At 47.2% G+C, this 22154-nt stretch overlaps 1 protein-coding gene across 3 annotated transcripts in view; it reads left to right on the forward strand.

Moving 5' to 3' along the window:
- Window positions 1-22154, forward strand: part of Map3k4 (mitogen-activated protein kinase kinase kinase 4) — an 88337-nt gene that overhangs the window by 29888 nt on the left and 36295 nt on the right. For 2 of the 3 annotated variants that reach the window (XM_021186229.1, XM_021186230.1), the window contains exons 2-3: window positions 5873-6063; window positions 13711-15068. In XM_021186229.1, coding sequence (XP_021041888.1) covers window positions 5873-6063; window positions 13711-15068 — 1549 coding nt within the window. Of the gene's footprint in view, window positions 1-5872; window positions 6064-9671; window positions 9727-13710; window positions 15069-22154 lie in introns of those variants that run through there. The other variant, XM_029471203.1, reaches the window with a different exon arrangement.

A 22154-nucleotide genomic window follows, 5' to 3' on the forward strand; every position in this document is an offset into this window, starting at 1 on the left:
CTGTCCTGTCTGGTCTGCCATGTGTAGTCTGTCCTGTCTAGTGTGACATGTGTAGTCTGTCCTGTTTAGTCTGCCATGTGTAGTCTGTCTTCTACATTCACCTCCCCATTTTATTCCCACCCAACTTTGTAGATCATTTCTTAAAAGCCCACCAAGTACCAGTAGTGCTGCCTGCCCACTTTTAGGTGTGGCACCATCTATTGGAGTATGTTAGACTAACCAGGGCCACATCTTTAAAGAAAGCTGTTGTTTTTTTTTTTTTTTTTTTTTTTTTTTCTCTTCTACCAGATTTCAGTTACCAGTAGCTCCTCAGCTAGGGTTGGGACTTCATTTCCACCTGATCGCTCCCTTCTGGGATTTTCTCTGGTAGAGGTCTTGTCACAGCTGCTGTGAGTGTATATGTATGACTGTCCTGTTAGTTCAGAAACCACTGTTTTAGTCACCTAGCACATCTGGCTCTTCCTTTCTCTCTGCTCCCTCTTGCACTAAGATCTTGAACCATGGGAAGAGGAAGGGTGTATACAGGTGTCTCCCTTAGGGCCGAGCACTCCACAGTCACTTACACTGTGTACCTTGGCCAGTTGTGGGTCTCAGTGTTAATCACAATCTCCAGCAAAAACGTTCCTCTAAGATGGGTCTGAGAAACATTAGGAGTTGGTTTACTATGTCCTGTTAGCAGAATAACCACAGCAGGCTCTTCCCTAGGGCTTATGATAAGCCTAGCCATGGGTCAGTGGCCTCAGTCACTGGACCAGGTATGTGTTCCACCTTGTGGAGCAGGCCTTAAATCCACCAGAAAGTGGTTGGTTGCTCCATGCCATTTGTATCACGATTGCCAGGCTGGTCGTTATCACAGGCCATAAAGTTCCCAGCTTTTCTGCAGTAGCATGTCTCCAGTACTGGGGGAACTGAGGCGGTAGGGATAAAGCTTCTAGGTCAGTTCCAATTGACGCTGTCCATGTTCTGTGCTCAGCAGTAGGGTCTTACCATCAGGTTCGGAAAGGTAACCAAGGGCAGTGCTGACTGCCTGTAATGCTGGGGCGGGGGGTTGGTCTGTGGAACCTCACTGGCCAGCAGCCCCAGTAGAAGAAACATTTCTAACACTTGAGTTTTTATTTGTTATCCTTGTGATTTCTAGTAGGGGCACTGGTCCCCCATATAGAGTGACTCCACTTAAGTCCTTTTTATGTTATAAAGTTTATATTTTAGGAAGCTTCTGCAGTAATCGTTTCCATTTGACTGTTCAGAAGGTCTTAGTGTTAATTATCCCTCCTAGTATCCCTCCTCCACCCTGCCCTCCCACTCCCTTCCCTTCCCCTTCCTCCTCACGTCACTGGGGTCCATCTCCCTTCTTTGACTGCATCCCTCTGTGTGCTTGCTCACTGATTGCTGAGCTCTGTGGGCATTTCAGTTGAGACACACATATTTCAATGCTCAAAGCTGACCTTAACGAATGGGAGGAACATGCTTTCTCTATGGGTCTGCATTATGTCACTCACTGATGCTTTTGTAGTTGGGGTTGAACCCAGAACCCAGTGCATACTAGGCAGTCTCTGTACCATTGAACTGTGCCATCCAGAGCCATTGCCATGGACACTGAAATGTGGAAAAGAAATAAGTCACCTTGGGATGTGTAGCCATGACCTTTATCCAGTCAAACCAGCTAGCTCTCAGTGAACACAGAAGTGGAAATACAAGCTTCCAAGTCAATAATAAGCTATACTGCTTGTTGTGTTACTTTGTGAGACTTACGTGGTGAGTATCGTTAGCCTGGTGCCTTAAGACGTTGTTAAGTTAGATGGTAGTTGAGGGCATTACTGCGTGTACAGGTTTGGAGTGTGTACGTATTTTCATGAAAGACCTAAAGTGCTCTGGTAAAGGGATCAGTAGCTTAGGAATCAGCTCTAACTTGCCGATGGAATTTATTGTTTTATCTTTTAAAAAGTTTTTATTAATCATTCACAGTGGGCTTTATGATATTTTCATACACATATATATTCTATTTGGGTCACATTAACATCCCCTTCCCTCTTTTTCCCACAGTCTCTCTTTTACGTGTGTGTGTGTGTGTGTGTGTGTGTGTGTGTGAATCCCAATGGGTTTCATTAGGATTACTTACGGTGGCGTGGCCACCTTACCAATGGCTATACCACTGAAGAAAATAGCTCTTTCTGCTCTGTCAGCCATCAGTTGTATAAAGCCTGAGGGAATGAAGGGCCCTCGTGAGCCCTCTCCCTTCTGTAATAGTGTGTGCATATGCACCAATGCAGCTGTCTCACGCTCAGTCACTTGACATAGTCTCACGAGTCAACTGAGAGACTCGACTCTCGCACATAAGGCTCCTTCAGCTAACATGAGACAGGTCTCGGTAGCCCAGGCTCGCCTTCTGCCTCAGCTTCAGCATGTTAGTGTTACAGGGATGCACCATGACACTCGTGGCAGCAGCTACTTCTCACTGCGCACCTACTGTGTGCTAAGTGCAGTGTCTGTTACGTTAAACCTTCCTTTCAAGTGCTTATGGTTTCTTTCCTTCCAAGTTAGATATAAAAATATCATGAAACATTGATTTGGTTAGTTTAACAAAAACCATGCAAAGAACACAGACACCAAGGAGTGCTCACTAGCGAGAGTCCTGCTGTACCTGTCACATCACAGAAAGCTTTGCTGTGCCTGTCCACGTCACAGCACTGTATTCCTCTCGTCATAGGCACTCTGCTCTTGCAGGGATGTGACTTGGGATCTTGTATCTTACAAACAGTGTGACATCTGCTACACGTGTGTAGTGTATGCACCTAGGGCTTAAGTTGCTGATCAGTAGTAGCCTTTGCATGTCTTCCGTTTCCATAGACAATGACGAAGCAGCCTCGAGCTGCACTGTGCAAGGTCTTTACAGGGATCCTTCCTCTCCACCTTTTCATAATGATATATTTTCACTTTAAGCAACGTGGCGTTTGTTATTTTTTGTTTTGTTAGTCGGAGTAAAGCTGGGTACCGTAACTTGGTAGCTTTAGACTTTTTTCTGTAGTGTGGGAGCCTACACTGAGCTATATCCCTTAGCCCAGTGTTTTCTCTAAAATGCTTACACAAGCATTTGGCCAGTGTTTAATTATGTTGTTTTTCTGATGTCTGTATTTTGGGCTTTGTTGTTAACATGTGACTTCTTTTCTGATGTCTGGTGGCTGGTCTTAGCGTCTGTCTGTGGTGTTTGGATTGTTGTTCATGTGTGATGTTTCCTGCTCTGGCTCAGTTTCCCCTCTCGTGTCTTAGTTGAAAGTCTGTGTCTTAAAGCCATCTTCAGTTGATGATGAATGCTTATCTTAAGAAGCTGTTCTACTGTGAGATAATGAGGGTTTTCTCTGGGTGCTGTTTAAAAGCATTCCGTTTTCTTGTTTAACACGTAGATCTTCATACCTCCTGGGTTAGTCTCCATAGGACAGTGTTCAGTTCCATTTCTTTTCCTTCATGAGGTGCCATTTGTTCCAGTTATGTGTATTCTTTAATCCACTGAATTTTCGCCATAGCTGTGGTTACTGTTTTACCCCTTGTTTCTTGAGTTTCTTGGTTAGACTGATGAGGAGTGGTTTCTTTTAGAATCCTCTCTGGTGAGTTTAGGTGAGCGTGCACTAAGCATGCTCTGTCGTTCAGCTCTGCAGTCTCTGTCGAGGTGTGCTGTGCATATCCATCCCCACAGCCTTTACTGCGGTATAGCATTTCATCACAGGAAAGGCAGAAGTGACCCACAAGGCAGCCAGAGCAGCATGGGTGGAAGATAGATGGAAAACTGACAGGAATCCCACAGAAATTACAGAATAAAAGTTGTACATGCTGCAGTTGAGAGAACCACCTTCAGTGCAGAAAAGCCTAGAGCTGGCTTTTCCATACGACGTTGTTTGTGACTCTGGAGAAGGCCATGGCTCCGAGGGACCCGGCAAGTCCTGGGCAGGCGAGGTGTACTGTGCTGGTGAGTGTTGTGTGGTAAAGCAGGAACACAGAGAACCTTTCCTGTTGCAACTATGCTGGCAGCCAGAGGCAGATGGGTAACACCTCCACCCCGGCCCGGGAGGACTTTTCCTCTGCCTGGTGTTCCACTCCTTGGAGATAGTAAATGAAAAAGAAGGGATGTCACAAGTCACTGTAGGACAGCATCCAAGTGGGCCACTCGCTGATAGAATTAAAAAGTAAATTGCATTACTGGAAATTTGTGCAGTTTTTTAAAAAATATTTTTTATTTTATGTGTAGGGGTTGTCTCCGTGTATGTGTGTGTTCCACGTCAGTGCCTGGTGCCCAGGGAGGTCAGAAGAAGGCAACAGGTCCCTGGGATCTAAGGGTAGGGATGGTTAAACACTACCATGTGGGTTCTCTGCCACTGCTCTTAACTGCTGAGCCAGCCAATCTCTTTAGCCCACCAATCCCTTGGATTGAGACAAGGTCTTTACGTGAAACTCAGGCTGGCCTTGAACCCAGAAATCTGCACGTCTCTGCCTCCCAGAACTGGGATTCAGGATGTTACCACGCCTGTTGAGCCTGTCTAACTCTGTAGCACTTCTGGGGCGTGTGTGTGTGCTAGCACTTGAGGGTGTTGGTAGAGACCAGAGTTAACCTGGTACCCTCATTGATGACTTTCATTGTAGACAGAGTCTCTCATTAAACCTGGGGCTCACCATTTCTGGTAGCCTACCTGGCCATTGATTCCCCCACCGCCTAAATCACCTGCTTCTTCCGTGCAGGATATGCCACCATGCCAGACTTTTTACTTGGGTGCTGGGGCTCTGAACTTAGGTCCTTGCTTGTGCAGCAGTCGCTTTACCGACTCATCTGGCTCCTCTACCCCAAATGTTATTTTTCAGAAGATCGCTTCTGTTTTGATCTTCTAGTTTAACGAAGATTCCACACGTCTTGGGTGCCCTCCCCCGTTTCCTTGTGATTTTGGGTTAGCTTTGGTGTATACTGTGATATAAGTTATCAGAGAGTCTGCACCAGTGTTCGGGTTCTAGCGAGCTTAGTTATAAACTTCTCCCAATGACATGGGCTGTGGTGGTGTGCTTCTAAGCAGGCTTCAGTGGTTGTTCCTCCTGGCTTTCAGTTTTAGAATTAGATTTGCTCTCACTTTATGGAACTGACGTTTATTGTGTGAATTTTGCAGAAAAGGAACTTTATCAAAGTAGTGATAAGTTTGAGGATTGGCCGGCTGTAGAGTGATAGGCAGTGTTTTCAGAAAACACATTTCATGAGCATTGGAACTTTCAGGGAGGAGAAGCTTCAAGCTTTATTTTTTTAAGCTATGTCTTTTTTCTTTGAGAATTCATACCTTTTTTGATATGTTAAAACATGCACAACACGATTTGCTATCATAACCCTTTTTAGGTGGCTCCGTGGTGGTAGGAGGATATATGGTGTTTCTTTGGACACCATACTGTGCCAGGGTCGTGCCTCCCTGTGTGGGCCATGGGAAATGCTGTCTGCTGCTGTTGAGCCTGTGCCCTTCAGGAAGAGCTGGGCTAGGCGGGACTGTGCTTGCCCCTTCATTAGTGTGCTTGTCAAAGCTGATGCACAGGTCTGTTTTTAGCTCTGTCTGATTTGTAACTTCTAGTCTTTTGCTGTTTCCTCTTTTAATTTGTAGTTTTAAGTTTGAAGCTCAGTTAGATTTGAAAGAGCTCCAGAGGCATCAGACACAACACACAGATTGTGCCCACACTGCACCTGACAGTTCACAGCTTGTGGCCACAAGCACTGCCACTACTCCCTTGAAAGAAAGAAGGATGACGATGCTGAGGAGACAGGCAGAGAAGTTTTGCAGCATTCCCAAAGAAAGCTGTGAATGTAGTTCCTGTGGTACTAACCGGCTCTTTCTGCATCTGTTATCTTTCATAGGCAGGAGTGCATATTGGGAGAGTCGGCTCGCAAAAGTATGGAATCCGATCCAGAGGACTTTTCTGATGAAACAAATACAGAGACTCTCTACGGCACCTCACCCCCAAGCACACCTCGACAGATGAAACGCCTGTCAGCCAAGCACCAGAGGAACAGCGCAGGGAGGCCGGCCAGCCGATCGAACTTGAAAGGCGAGCCTGTCACTTACAAGATCCACGGGAAAGGGCGTGACACCTTTATGAGACAAGTCTTTGACAGCTTTAGTGATTCCTTTGGTTTAAATTGTATCTCCATGCTGGCGGTCGGGTTGTTCTTTTGACTTAGCACCACAGGCTCTGCTGCTGGTAGAGGGGCAGGTGATTATCCAGTGTAGGAGGCTTTGTGCTTTAAGTCTTTTGAGGCTATGGTAGAGGCTGCAAACCCAAGGTGCCTAGATACTACATGGGTGGCCCACAGTTACCCTTTCTATCTCTCACCGAGGTTTTTGAGTTCTTTTCTCCAGCAGTGGTATATTGGGCATCTGGGAGGAGATAGCCAGGCTAAATTCTGGAACCAACCAAGGCCTCTTTCTTCTGCCAGAGATTCAGTGTGTGGGGCTCTTGCATGCTAAGCTGCTGCCAGATGGGACTTCATATCTGAAATCTTCAGAGGGAACCTAGATGGTACCTCAAATCCGGGAGCCATGGCAGGAGCCTAGATGGTACCCCAAATCCAGGAGCCATGGCGGGAACCTAGATGGTACCCACATCCTTTCCTCTTTGTGTAGCATCTCAGAGCCCAGCCATGTCCCGTCCCCTGTTGCTGACAACACGGCTCTTCGTGCTTCTTCCTTCCTCCCAGCTCCTCCTAACTCTTTCCCAAGGTGTGTGAACGGAGCTATGCCAAGCTGCTGGCTCGTTTTGCCTCATTCAGCTTACCACTCCAGTCACAGAAATCTTGGGCTTTTAGAGTTTTCTGTTAAATTCAGAAAGGATGGAAAAGGGAAACAGTCTCTTTTCCTTCCTTCTCAACTGCTCTGAACTATTTTATTTTATAAGATTGTAGAGTTCTAGGGGTGGGAAGGATCCCAGGCATGTACATGTCTGCTGTTTTCAAGGGAAGCAGCTAAGCCTCTTGGGCCTTTAGATTCACAGCTGTCTGATGCTGGTCCAGGAGCGTGGGGGTCCTTAGTCATTCTCTTCCTTAGTGCAGAGGATTACATATTGACTGAGAAGCTTACAGAAAAACCGGGCTCCTTGAGCGCGTTAGCCTGCTCTGTCTGCGCCTGTGCCTTACCCTGTGTCCACTGTTGACAACTGTCTTCTGTGCTTAGTGTTTCATGAGCCGCTTATGCCTCAGCGTGACTTATGCGCCTGGCTTGTGTGCATGCAGTGTCGTCATCTGCAGTTTGTCCCTTCATAGTGACTGAGCTCTGAGTTTCTGCTTCACATGTGCTTGGGGGTGTGTTAGAAAGCAGCTCCAATCCACACGTGCCAGCCTGCGAGTTGTTGCCAAAAATCTTGTTCATACATGCCAAGAACAGATGTAGTGAGGGACCCATTGGGCACGTGCACTGTCCTGATACTGTGGCATTTGCATTGGGACAGTACAGTAGCCCTGAGACCTCATTCCCTCAGAACTTAGCTGTGTAGTGTGGTGCACAAGCATCCACCAGGTGCCAGCTTGCATGGTTTCCAGTCTGGCTGACGGACATTCTGGGTTTGTGACCTCTGAGTGCCATTCTTTATAAAATCATGTGGGGTTTTTTTTTTTTTTTTTGGTTTGTTTGGTTTTTACAGTGTATTGAGGGTTATATGATAACTGTCATTATTATTGCTTCAAACTAAAAGAAAAAAATCCCCTTCATATTTCCTTTTTGTCTTAAATCTTAAGGTAGGATCAGATTCTAACATTGTTTCTGTCTTCTTTCTAATTGGCTGTTTGTGGTCGCGTACTGTTACCTGCATCTTTATTCTACCCCCGTCTCCTCACGACTGCTACTGCAGTTGTTGTTGCTGTTGACTCTTCAGTTCTCCCTGACTCATCTTCTTCTCACCGCCCCACCCCCCCTTCTGCCCTTGTTTCTCCTTCAGTCCTTCCACTGAGTCAGAGTTTGAGTGACTGCACAGGCATGTCCTATTTTAGAGGATGAATAAGACAGTCCTGTCTCCTGCAGGGCGTCTACGACTCAGGCAGCACACGAGTGTGGGCTGGTGTGGTTGGGCGCATGGAGGTCATCAGGGGTCCACACAGGACGGGTATTGAGAAGCCCTGGTGGAAGTCGTCTGGAACAAGTGACATTTGTGCTGTGACTTACAGGCTGAGTCAGGGACACCACGATGTCAGACTGGTAGATGATTCATAACAATCTCTTGGTTCCTCTGTATTTGGAAGAGCTCCTTAGAATTGATCAGACTGCTCAGATTTATTTTCAGAGCTTTCCAAGGAGCTGTGAACTGGCCATTACTCCTGCCTTACAGTGGGTCTGTGAGTCACACCGTTAACTTTAGGCTGCAGTCAAAGCTGGACTCAGCCTTTGGACAGAGAAGTTGCTGATGAGATCCTGTTACTCTGCTTACCTACTGCCCTTTATAAACCACCCTGAAACTCTGCATGACAGCGTACTCAGTGCGCACGATTCTCACTCACGTATGTAGGCAGAGTAGACGGTCATCTGCCCATGGTGTCTGGAGCAGTTCCATTGGCTGGAAATATGGCTTAGTTTGGCTAGGGCCCTGACTCTGAGCCCTTAGCCCCTCTCCACATGGCATCTGTCATGTCTCAGATGTCCTGGGTGGCTCCCTTGCTTTTTTATGTCTGGATTTGAGCTGAGATGGCCAGCCTAGCTGAGGCTCGGCAGATGCTGTCTTCTCTCCCTGTCATCGTTTGCATGGCCTGGATGTATGCTGAGTGTCCTGGTCCCTGAGGAGCTGAGCCTCTCACATGGCACCCAGCTTCTGTCAGAGCAGGGGGTTTGAGAGTCTCCTGTGTAAGCTCTTGAGACTGCCGGGGAAGTCCTACAGCACCCTTTCTGCGTGCCTTCACCATGGGAAGGGACTCTATGGGAGGGACTGCGCAGGGCACCAGTACCCAGAGGTTTCGTTCATTAGCTGCCTTAGGAGACCAGCCCTGCATGCCTCCCTGTAATGCTCTGGGGAGTTGGCAAGCCATCCTGCTGTCTTTCCAGAGTCTCTCGAATCTCTTCCTCATAATGGCAGAAATGTGGAGGGGCGTATAAAGCCCCAAGTCACTGAGAGCAGAGTTCACATGGGATGCATCACCACTCGGACTGGTCCTCTATCGTCTGCAGTGGACGAAGCCCTGGCTATGGATTAATTTCTGAGTGTTATCTCAAGCTCAGCTTGAGACTACTTACTTACGCCATAGGTTTGTTTTTCAGGGATTCTAGGTTCAGATCATGTAGATCTACAGTGCTCTCTGGTACATATGTGGAATTAGAAGGTTGGCTCTTACTGAAATTATTTGGTGGAAGTGCTGAGTTCTACAGTTTCCCACCAGTAACTAATTGTTGGAATGGTGAGCTCAAACAGGAGTCACTGGAGGAGAAACACTGGCCCCTGAGATGAGCTGTGCATCCTAGCGGGCTCTGCACTGTAAAGCTGCACTATCACAGAATTTGCAGACTTGCAGTATAGAGGAAGACCACTGTTGCTTCTGCCCAGTAGGGGGGACGGCCATTCTGTGTCAGCCATTTGAACTCATGCTTTTTTAGGATAACTGTAACCTTTCTTAATGGGCTTTCCCCCATATTTTCAAATAAGCACTCCGGCTGTGTCTTTTGTGCACAGGTGGGGTTATTTTTGGAGGCCAGCTGCTCAGTGGTGGATCTGCTGTATTGGAAGTGTGTTTAAGTGGTAGGTAGCGCCACACTGTTCCTCAGGAGGACTGTTCCTGCTTTTACTCTTAGCAGTGTGCACATGCCCTGCGTGCTGGTGCTGTCTGCGTTATTAATGCTTTAAGTTTCTGCTCGCCTGCTTTAACTGCTTACATTTGCTTGTTTATAATAGAATCGTAGAAGGGGAATTGACTATTGCAGTTAAATGCGTAAAGGCATGTGAAATTTATTAGAAAAAGGAGGTTGACTATTGATACCAGTGTAGATGCAATGTGTATCTAAACACGCAAGTGTTTGCATACCAGCAGCTTGAAGCACAGCATTTAAGGAAATGCAGCTTTGAGCAAAAAGCGAGGAATAGACAAGAAGCCAACTCATCTATTTGTCCTTCGTGTCATTGTTGGAGTGACTCTGAAGCCATAAAGAATGGGTGAACATTTCATTGCTAGTTGTGAACATCTGTAACTCTATCAGATTCTCAAATGCAGTGGTCACCCAGAAAAGGTTAAGAAGCACTGACCTGGGCTGGGGGAAGGTCAGTGGTTAGGCATGCTTGCTGCTCTTGCAGAAGACAGGAGTTCAGTTCCTAGCACCCACCTCAGACGGCGTCACAGCTGCAGTTTACTGCGGTTCTACGGGAGATCTCATATCCTCTGTGAACTCTTCAGGCTCCTGCACACATGGGGCACACACAGGCATAACATAGAAATAAAAGAATAATAAATCTTTTTAAAGGCTAAGTATCAACCCAGAATTTGTCACATGCCAACAAGATTCTCTTTTCAAAATGGCTCACCCGAGATGTGTCACACTCCATGTGTGAAGGTGTCAGATAGCTAGCAAGCTCAAATTCATTGCAGCAGCTACAATACCTGTCCCTCTAACAAAGCACTTCCAACTTCAGCCAGATATGTGAGTGTCTATAAAGCCCATAGCAGGGGTGTTTGTGTGTGCGAACTGTTGCTGCCTTGTATGTTTGAAATTCCTATTTAACTTAAACTATAAAATTAATCCTTTTCCCCCTTTGTTATAAAGGAAACAGAAATTTGAGGATGAATTTTTAACAGTCAAACCAGTTTGACCATCTTTTTCTTAAACCAAACCTAAGAGGAAACATACATTTGGCTGATCACTGTTTGAACCTTATTAAAATCTTAACTGCTAAAGTATGGCCAAGATTTATCACTACCCAAAGTATGATCACTTATTTATATATTTATTTGAGGCAGAGTCTCATTATGCAGTCCTGGCTGGATTGGAACTCACTAAGTAGACTAAGCTGGCCTTGAACTCACAGAACTCTGCCTACCTCAGCCTCCGGGATGCTAGAGTTAAAGACATGTATCACCATGCCAGCTCTGAAATACTCCTTTTCAGAGCTGCTCTCTGTGCTGGACTTCTTGTTGATTTCAGAGCAGACAACCTGTTGATTAGCATTGGGCACGGATTAAAAGGTTATCAGTGATGTCAGTTGGGAAAGACAATCTAGCCAGTGCTTCAGTGTGGTGTTCCCCAGGTCTCCTGTGTTTGAGAGGGTCCTCCTACACCATTGCAAATACTTAGAACATCTGACAGCACAGCTATGTAGCCTGAGCAACTAACCCCTCCACCAGCCCCACTCCACGTCTGGCCACTAGTGGTACACCTGGAATTCACATGTGGCTGGACTGAGGCTTAGGTCTGTTTGAATTCCACTGTAATATGTGAGATACACACACACACACACACTCACCCAATTGTCTCTTGGGGGAAAAGGTAATTGTCTTATCTTGCCCCTTTCCCTATTTGTTTTCTGTCACACTCTGTAAATCCAAGTGTTAAACCACTGTTTGGTGTAAATGCACATTTCAAACAGTTGTATAAAACACACACTTTTACTAAATGGTAAGCTCAGCTGGATTTGTATCTATACAGTGTGACCTACAAGCATTTTAGTTTTTTAGGACTGCTAAAAGGAGATTATGTCTATACAGAAAGGTAGGATCATGCCCCCAAGCCCATGGGTCTTTTAATTGTCGAAGTAATTATCTACTTGAAATAGGTTCATCTCATGTCCCCATGTTTTGCCTCTTGGTAGATACAATATAGATCAGGACATAGTGTTTGCATTATAGAAGATAATGAACAATTAAATGTCTCCTTTTCAGATTGTAAATGGTACATTCTGTGACTGCTGCCAACAATGCATGCCACATTAGTTTTATAAATTGTGTGGGTGGAGGGAGAGAGACAGACAGACAGAGCACACATGCATGCCTTTGTGCAGGTCAGGCCAGAGGTCAATCAAGGCTGAGCATCCTGAGTCACTTCCCACTTCCTTTGTGAGGCACGGAGCCTGGAGAGCACAGACTTAGCCCTGGAGAGCCCTCTGCTCTCACCCTGAGCTGGGGATACAGGCGCCAGCTGCCATGGCCCAGCATCTTACATGGGTGCTAGGGACCTGCACTCAAGTCCTCAAGCCTGTGCAACAGATGTTTTGCCAGCTGCGCCATCACCCCAGCCGAACCATCTCCCCAGCTCGTTTTTCTTTTTAAATCTTAAGCCCTGCTAACAAAATTGTTTTTGTTTCATAATTTTTCTTTTCTCTAACCTGAAAGTGTTTTATCAGGATGTACATACTAGCTAATACACAGCTCTCCCTGGTCCTCGGCGCCTCTTTTCTGTGCCTTTCCTCAGTGCTAGAATCCATGGGCTCTTCCATGTTTGGGATCCTCTCTATTTTGCAATAGCTAGCCCCACATAGTTGTGTCAAAGGTGTCTCAGATCAGTGCTCTGGTCACTCACGATACAGGGTCTGTCTCCAGTACTACACACACAGTGGATTCAGTGGTCTCTGTGTTTTGGTAACAAAGTCGGGTATAAATTGATAGCCTGAAAAATAAAGTTTTATGGAGAAAATCTTGGAAATACCTGTCCTTTCTGTCCTACCTGTCCTTTAGCCTAGCTGGCTAGTACTGTTAAAATGTAAACAGAAAGGCAGAGGTGTGCCATCGGTCAGTGGAGCCTTTACGCTGGCATGAAGGAAGTGTGCGAGGCTTCCTGTCTGCATTGACTCTGAATGACTCCTGAGCTGATATGGCAGACCAGTGAATCATAATGAATTGGTCTGTCTGTCTTCAGTCCTGTTCCCATTCAGTTTCAAATGTTAATGCTCATTCATTCGTCTGTGACAGAAGAGAGCAAGAGATGAAGTCTGCAGTTTTGCTCATCACTGTCTTCTGCTTTGTATGAAATAATCTTGCCGGGGGGGTGGGGGTAAGCATTCCTGAAGTTTTGCATGTGTGTAGTGTGCATGGGTGTTTGCATGTGTGTGGGCACATTTGTGCGTTTAGATGTGTGTTCATGTGTGTGTCAGTGCATGTGGAGGGCAGAGGTCCACCCTGGGTTCTTCCTTCATCGTTCTGCAGTTCCTTTGTTGCAGCAGGGTCTCTTGCTAAACCTGAAGCTCATGAATTCAGTGGTACTCCCTGGCCACTGGTCTCAGAGACCACCCTGCTGCCACCACCAGGCAGCACTGGCTTACAGGCAGCCATCATGCCTGCGTGACTTAGACCTGGGTGTTAGGGATCCAGTCTGCTTGAGTGGCATTTGGATGTCACGCCATCTCATCCCATTAGGAAGATTTAAACAACCTGCGTCTAATTGAACGTATTTTGTTAAGACAGAGGCAGGGATTGGCTGTTCTCTAGAACTCAGTTACTGTCACACGTCTCATGCCATTTCCCATTCTTCAAGTTGAAGGTGGTTACATCAGATAAGGGGCTCAGGACAGACAGTTTGTAGTATCAAATTTGACAGTCCGTTCAGCGTCTGTAAGTATAAAAGAACACAAGGGTACTATAGCAAGAACAATGAAAACAGTCATTAAAACCTTACAAGTTCCATCTTACGGAATGTCTCTTTTTCATGGTGGTAGCCTGAGTGTAAATGTATTCGAGTTTACAACAGTGACTAGCTTCATGTTTCAGAGTTTTATACTGTTCTGTTATTTTCTTTTTAATAGAGAAAATGAACACACCGAGTCAGTCACCACATAAAGATTTGGGGAAGGGAGTGGAGACCGTGGAAGAATACAGCTACAAGCAGGAGAAGAAGATTCGAGCGACTCTGAGAACAACAGAGCGAGACCATAAGAAAAATGCACAGTGCTCGTTCATGTTGGACTCGGTGGCTGGGTCTTTGCCAAAAAAATCGATTCCAGATGTGGATCTCAATAAGCCTTACCTCAGTCTCGGCTGTAGCAATGCCAAGCTGCCCGTCTCGATGCCCATGCCTATAGCCAGAACTGCACGGCAGACTTCCCGGACTGACTGCCCTGCAGATCGCTTAAAGTTCTTCGAAACACTGCGCCTTTTGCTAAAGCTTACCTCAGTCTCGAAGAAGAAGGACAGGGAACAGAGGGGACAAGAAAACACGGCTGCTTTCTGGTTCAACCGATCGAACGAGCTGATCTGGTTAGAACTCCAGGCCTGGCACGCGGGCCGCACCATCAATGACCAGGACCTCTTTCTATACACAGCCCGCCAAGCTATCCCAGACATCATCAATGAAATCCTCACCTTCAAAGTTAATTACGGGAGCATTGCCTTCTCCAGAAATGGAGCCGGTTTCAACGGGCCCTCGGTCGAAGGTCAGTGCAGAACCCCTCACGAGACAAACCGTGTGGGCTGCTCATCGTACCATGAGCACCTCCAGCGCCAGAGGGTCTCGTTTGAGCAGGTGAAGCGGATAATGGAGCTGCTGGAGTACATGGAGGCACTTTACCCATCCCTGCAGGCGCTGCAGAAGGACTATGAACGGTACGCCGCCAAGGACTTTGAGGACAGAGTGCAGGCGCTCTGCCTGTGGCTAAACATCACGAAAGATCTAAATCAGAAGCTGCGGATCATGGGCACTGTGCTGGGCATCAAGAACTTGTCAGACATTGGCTGGCCAGTGTTTGAAATCCCCTCCCCTCGGCCGTCCAAGGGCTACGACCCGGAGGACGAGGGCGAGGACACGGAGGTTGCGCTGAGGGAGCTGGAGAGTGGGACGGAGGAGAGTGATGAAGAGCCAACCCCCAATCCGAGGGCGCCAGAGCTCAGGCTGTCCACAGACACCATCTTGGACAGTCACTCCCAGGGCTGCGTCTCCAGGAAGCTGGAGAGGCTCGAGTCGGAGGAAGAGTCCATAGGCTGGGGGACAGCGGACTGTGGCCCTGAAGCCAGCAGGCATTGTTTGACTTCTATCTATAGACCATTCGTGGACAAAGCACTGAAGCAAATGGGGCTAAGAAAGTTAATTTTACGACTTCATAAGCTAATGAACGGGTCCTTGCAAAGGGCTCGTGTAGCTCTGGTGAAGGACGACCGTCCAGTGGAGGTAGGTTTCAATGGGGGATGTCCCGTAGTGTCACGTCTCAAGTCCCTCTTGACGTGTAGTATTGATCATATGGACTTTAATATTCTTAGCATTTCTAGGCATAAATGGCAGATATGAATTGCATTATAATTGCTGCTGTAAGTTAAAGTATTATGGTAAGGGGATCAAATTTAACGAATGGAGCACAAGGTGGTGTGTGGATGAAGACAATGGTATAAATACCAGTTGGGAAAGGATGAGCTAGGTGTAAAGTGGGGGGCAGGGCCTGGGTGACCACAAGCTGCAGGTGAGTCAGTAATGTTAGTGTCATACACAGGTAATAAGCCATCCATCCATCCATCCATCCACTCACTCACTCACCCACCCACCCATTTAGTCACCCTAGCCCTGAGGGACCTTGTGCATGTTAAGCAGGTCCTCCACCTCTGAGCTGGATCTCTAGCTCTTTGGATTCTTTGAAAAAGCTTGGTCTTGGCTGGGATATGGCTGAGTGCTAAAGTGCTTGCCACCCACACATGTGCAGAGCCCTGGGTTCACTCGTGATTTCTAGCGTGGCAAGACATCAACAAACGAAACACCAAAGAACCTCAAACAGAACTGGAAACAGTTAACTACGCCACTGAGTAGCAGGCCCAGTTTTGGTTATGGGATATTAAAAAGATGCAAATTGTAAAGAAATGTAAAACTTAGCAGAGGAAGAGCGCACGTGCTATAGTCATGGCTGACATGTTTAGTGCAGACCGAACTTGGATGTTAGTAGATAAATCTTTGACTGTGGAAGACTTTTTGGGAGGAGCATGTCCATTAGACAAAGTGTGTTGTAATTTGATTTTGAAAGCATGACACTTCGGAAATCCAGAATGCTGCTCTGGGTGGTAAAATTGGGAAGGGGCATTTTGTAGGGGCTGACTTAGAGTCTGAAACACAGCGAGTAGGTTTTCTCTTCTGAGTTTTCATGTTCGCATGACTGACAGCAGAAGTTCCCAGTTCTGCGAGGTTCCTGGGTTGGTTGGTGATTTCGACCTTAGTAGCCAATGTATGTACATACTTAGCATTTAAAATTTTCAAGCTTCAGTTTATTGTATAACATGGCTTGCTTTGGAGTCAAAGATAGTAGAAAGTATTTCCATAAGGCATAAGAGAGACACCTGAGGAGAGTCCAGGCCTGTCAGGCTTCGAGTCTGCATTCTCAGTCAGGTGATGAGGCTCAGAGGACGTCAGGGACTCGGCAAACGGCAAATGGAGGCTTCTTGCCCTCTCACACGGATCACTGTGGGTTCATTGTGCAGCTCTCTCCGATGGACCTGTAGATGTAGAACAAAGTTGTCTCTGCAGGGGCGGAATGCCATTAGGACACTCTGGGAAGACAGGGTTGGCTTTCGTTGTTGGTGTTTGTAAATGTTAGGTTTGAGGTGATGTGGTTGGAAAGGCTGTTAATGAGAACTGCCTTCAGACAGCTTTCTAAAAGCAGAGTTAAGAGTTTTTCTGTTGGCTTCCTACAGTTCAAAGTGGAGCCCTGCCGCAGACACTAGCCACACTGGCAGGTGGGGAGGTCTGAAGTTTCGGGTAACTTGGTGTGAAAGGAACAGTTTGTCTTCACTCAGGAGCGCAGCGTCTGCAAGTAGAGAGATGTATGCGTGTACATATACGCCGGCCATACATGTCTCACATTCAGATTCGAACTTCATCCGTTCCTTCCCTCTTACATCACACTGTCCTGGTTAGCCTCGGGATATTTCACTAGCATTCTGAGTCTGTCACATGGGCTTACATAACATTTCGTGTGATATGTGGTGTGCAGTGCATACATGTGCTTGTGTGCATGTGTATGTGTGCATTTGTGCATGCACACATACACATTTTCATCCTGGGCTCCCTAACCCTGATTACTGAGTATTTCAGGGAAAGAGCCACAGTTGTTTTTAAGGGCTCAAGGACAATTCTGTTTGCGTTTCAAAGGAAAACATCAAGGCTGACCAGCTGTGAGGCCCAGCAGCTGCCTGGGGAAGGAAAGGGGAGGCCACCGCTGGGGTCAAGCTGGCATGGAGGGCAGTGGAGTGGTGGGGAGAGGAGCCTCAGACAGAGAGAGGCCCAGAGTGTGAGGAGAGCAGGCTGAGAAGAGAGGGCAAGAGGGACGGAAGGTTGCACTCTGCTGAGCACCCGGAAGCAGGTGGCCCGAGGGCTACGTGCCACCTGCAGCTGTGTGAGCAGCTGTCCAGAGCCAGTTCTGAGGTCCGCTAGCCGGGCGCCGTTTCCAGAGTGACTGATCTTCCTTCTCACCACTGACTCCGTCTTTTTGATCCTAGTCTTCTGTCTGAGAGATGTGTGTAATAGTGTGTTCCTGTCTACCCAGACTTAACGCAGCCTCAGCGGATCCTCATATATGGTAAAACCTGTGCATCAAATACAAACTCCTGTATTTTTAGGATTTATTGTTATGTTATTTTTTTTTTTCTCCCATCAAAGCCAGGTGTAAGTCAATGTGGGCTTTTGTTCATCTTTAAAATGTCGTTTTATCTTTAGTCTCTTCCTAATAATGGTATGCTTGGAGACACTTGAGGTTCGGGAGTAAAATGTACTTGGGGTAGCCCAGCCCCTCAAACAGTACACAGGCCTGTGTGCTCCTGCATCACTATTGGAAGCCTCCAGATGGCTCATGCAGCTGACAGGGCAGAGTGCATGGCTGCTTTGCATTCTGCTTTTGCGGTTTCTGGCTGATCTCATTGAAGGGCTTTATAGAAAAGAAATAACATTTATTTGTGATATTTTGTTTTTTCTTATGTTTGACTTTATATCTTTATTTTTTATGATTAAATTACTTCTAAGCAGTGTTAGTAATTTTTAGTAAACCTGTGGAAGCATGCTTTACAAAATACTTTTCTCCTAAAGCTTTTTTATATTTATTGTTTAAAAAAATTGCAAACTAGAAATAGTCTGTTGTATTTATTTAATAACATGAGCAGCATCCATGTTAATGGTCTGTTTGAATTCAGTGATTGTCACTCCCTCGGGCTGCAGACTGCTCTCCCCAGGACACACCCAGACCCCAGACCCCAGACCCCATCGTCTGTGCTCTGAAAGAGTGTTGTGTGAGAGACTCTCAGGTCATCATGTATTTAAGCCCGTGAGGCAGACTCACAATGCCAGCAGGATCTCCCCTGAAGCCAGGACAGTATAATGTCAGAGGGAAGAAGTGGATGACGTTCCAGTCGTCCACCCTGTGTACCTGAGGTCTTTCTCAGATATCTTCTGGTTCCCTTCTCCTTTGTGTGGAACCTCCCTGGACCTCAGGACCCTCTGGTACCTCTCACCTTGCTATGATCTAAATTCCCACGGTGGAGTGTGTCTGATCACTATTTCCAAATAGCAGGCTAGGCCAGCTGAGCATGCAAAGTGCTCAGTCTCCAGTGCCTGCCCTTCTGCAGATGCTGCCTGTGAGCACAGTGCCTCTGGCCTGCCCACCAGGGACTGAGCATGGCTGCCGCTGTGTTACTGCTTCCGGGCTAGCCTGCGGGTGTCTTTTGTGTGCACATGGGTCTCTAATTACCAGTCCATCGCCCTTTAACTGGAGCAGTACCCTTGCTGTGGTGCTGGTGTGGCACCCTCTTTGCCTGCCTTTTAGCCCCCCACCCCCATCCCCCACCCCAGAGCCTCTCTAGCGTATGCTCTTTTACCTGTGAGGGCTAAACCTGGAGCCACCACGTACTGTTCAAGCATCTGCCTCTGCACTCAGCCTAGCCTAGTTAGCACACTTTCCCAGGGCTCCTCAGTGAGGCTGCGTGTATTTTAGTGTAGTATATAAGATACTAACACTACTCGACTGCCTTTGCCATATTATCACAAATACCAAGAAAGTGCTTGGTTACTGTCTTAATTAATTTCTTGCATTAGAAATTACGTAATTATGTTTAATGGCCAATAAAGTACTGTTTGTCTTTGAAGGTTAAACACTATGCCAGTCTTTCCTGTGACACAGGAAACCCTGAAGAGGCTGTTTATTGTGGACACTGCATTAGAGACTAAGCTGCCACTTAGACTCACCAGGTGCTAGACAGGGTCACAGCTCCAGTTTACCCCTGAGGAAACTGGCTTAGAGAGGAGTAACCTTCGAGTCACTGTGTTGTGGATTGTTGGGGGAGTCTGAGCTACCAGACTTAAAAATAAACCAGTGGTTTCTAGGCCAGGCTACACATCAGCATTATCCGAAGAGCTTTAAAAATACACATACCTCTGCCCATCCTGGAGAGCAAATCTAGTGTGGAATGCAGGACCAATGGCTTGCACAGTGCAGGTATGCGCCAGCCACCCCAGGCTCCGAGGAGGGCGGGGTAATCTTCCTGCTACCGTGAAGCTGCCGGGGCCAAGTCGTTTGTTCCAGTCATTGCCTGTCTGATTTCATAAGTAAAGTTACAAGAGCTCTGGTTTAATGACAGCCTCGGAAGCACATGCTTGCTCATTTGCCTAGAGGGTTTCTGTTTTAAAACAGATTTATGTGGGGGAAGCTATGCCACATGGCTTTGACAGCTGTGAACCAGCTGAATCAGACCTGACAGTAAGATGGGAGTTGGAAGTCACAGGGAGCGCTTGGATCCCGTGGCGACAGCAGAGCAGCCGCACTGTTGGGAACAGGCCACAGCAGCCACTGACTGAACAGTGGCCCGTGCCTAAGGAGGAGGAGGGCCAAGTAATTAGGTCAGGGGCGCACAGACTGCATGTACCAGCACTAGGACATGAAGTCTGGCTAAGCTATGTCTGTCTTGGCTGTGCTGTGCTGCCTCCTAGAGTTAACATTTTGTCTCCCATGCTTTTAATAATAACATACCTATACATATGCATGCATAATACTGCCTTTTAACTTAGCGGTTAATATTTTAAATGGGAGGAGTTCCTCTGAAACTCTGCCTTGGAGGTTTCTCTTTGAACACCAGGCCTCATTCCCACCCAGGAACTGCTCTCTGAAGCTGAAGCTGACCAGCAGCGTAAGAGCTGTTCACTGGGCCCCTCCCATCTGTCTAGTGTCTGCTGTCTGCTAGGCGCCATAGGACTTTCAGTTTGTGATGGCATCCTCTAGTAGCACAGTAGCAAATCTGAGAGCCAGAGACTTATTGATAATAGGAGTTCAGGGGTGTCAGTTGTTTGCTGGTGCTCTCGGGGGAGCTGGAGAATCAAGGTGTTCACCATTAACTTACTGGTCAACGTTGGTTTAGCATCACTGTAATGCAAATGCTAACCCAAGTATTGGCTGATCCTAATTAACTGGAGGTAAAGGGTCTTCTTCTCAGAACTGGCAGTTTACCAGGGAGCTCAGTGGTGAATGCGACTGAGTAACCAAGCATGCACTGTGAGAAACATGCCCCCGAGGCAACCACAGAAAACCCTAGAGGTGGGCATTCCGGCCTCCTCCTGAAGAGAGTGTCATTTGTCAGGGATTGGCCTGTGCGGAACAGAGCAGGATGGTCACAGTGCAGCATAAAGTCTTACCGGATCTTCATGGCTGGTGTGGTCAGTGTCTGTGTGGATATTGGGCTTTGGAGCTAAGTAAGAGGGCATGGTCTTCACAGGGACTAGTGTGAGTGTCCCACTAGTGCAGCACTGAGTGTCAACTAGAAGGGTCCAGCTTGGGTTAAGACAAGCCTGAGACAAAGCTCTGTGGGTGAGATGTCAGGGTCAGGAGATGCTGTTGAAAACTAGTGTGTGTGTCGGGAGCTAGGATGCGTGGAACGTAGAAGCACTAAGGAGATAGATCCACAGAAGTCAGGTATGGCAAGGTGGCTATGGACACACAGTATCTTGAGAGCCACACTATGCACTGGAAACAGGAGTAACCCCGGGACAGGGAGCCATCTTGAAGAGGGTAATTGACATGAATCGTCCACCCAGTCAGCAGCCAAAGTTGTTGGTAAGTCAGCTATTGAGCCCTTGAAGCTTGTGGCTATGAACCTCTGACACAGATCTGCACTAAGCTGCCTTCGCCTGCATCTGTTCCAAAGCAAGGGGATGGGAGACAAATGGTTTCTAAGTACCTTTTCTGAGGTTTGTTCTGCTTAATCTGTATAAAGTAGACAGTGCGTGACTCTGTGTGTGTGTGTGTGTGTGTGTGTGTGTGTGNGAGAGAGAGAGAGAGAGAGAGAATACAAGTGTGCATGTGTGTGTTTGTGTAGGTCCTCATACAGACACATACCTCATTATACTAAGTTCCAATCCCCAGTCCAACTCTGGTTTTAAAATAAAGAAACAGCCTGAGGACTACTAGATGCTTTCAGAACCGCATAGCTCATTAAATGACCCAGAGCCAGACTTTCTGACTTTTGAGCATTGATCCCCCCCACAAACACACACACACTGCCCAGTCATTGAGCATGATATTTCTATGATGACAAAATGAACTTGAGGGATAGTGGGCGTGGCATGCTGTAGGGTGAAGAAGATCCTTAGAAAGGTGTCACAGGTGTCTTGGAAATTAGGCTGTATTAGGAAAACTCCTAGAGGAGCAAGCAGCCTGCGCCAGGGTCAGCACATGGAGATGCGCGAGGGCCAGAGGACTCTGTGTAGGAGCAGTGAGGAGAGATGAGGACACTCCGGAGGGCAGGAGCTAGGCCAGGAGGTAGTTGGTAGATGGGGAGGGGGCCTCGAAAGGGTCAGGGGAGTCTGTGCCTGTAGCAAACATGGATTCCCCTAGGTGCTGGCTAAGGCTATAGTTTAGATGTTATCTGGAGAGTCCTCTGAGTGTGTCCAGATGTGATGGAGAACAGTAGAGAGTCTCCAAGGTGATCAAAGGTGACCAGAGATGCCACAGATGCAGAACAAGCTATAATTGGAGATGCAGAAAGTTGAGGCTTTCAAACTTTGATGATCTTACCTAGAAAAAGGTCAGGGTTTTTAATGCTGCTGGTGCTGCTGGTGCTGGTGGTGTCAGAGGCTTAAGAATGAGGTGAGAAAGCTCCAGATCTCCTGCATTCTGGGGAAAAGCTTAATAGTTTAAGTGTGCTTGATGAAGGAATGGCTAAGGACACTGAGGGACTCCCAGGCAGCATGAGGTGATGGGTGACTGAGGGCATCTGTAGCGGTGGGGAGTAGGGGGAAGCT

Source organism: Mus caroli, chromosome 17, assembly GCF_900094665.2.
Source record: "Mus caroli chromosome 17, CAROLI_EIJ_v1.1, whole genome shotgun sequence".
NCBI lineage: Eukaryota > Metazoa > Chordata > Mammalia > Rodentia > Muridae > Mus > Mus caroli.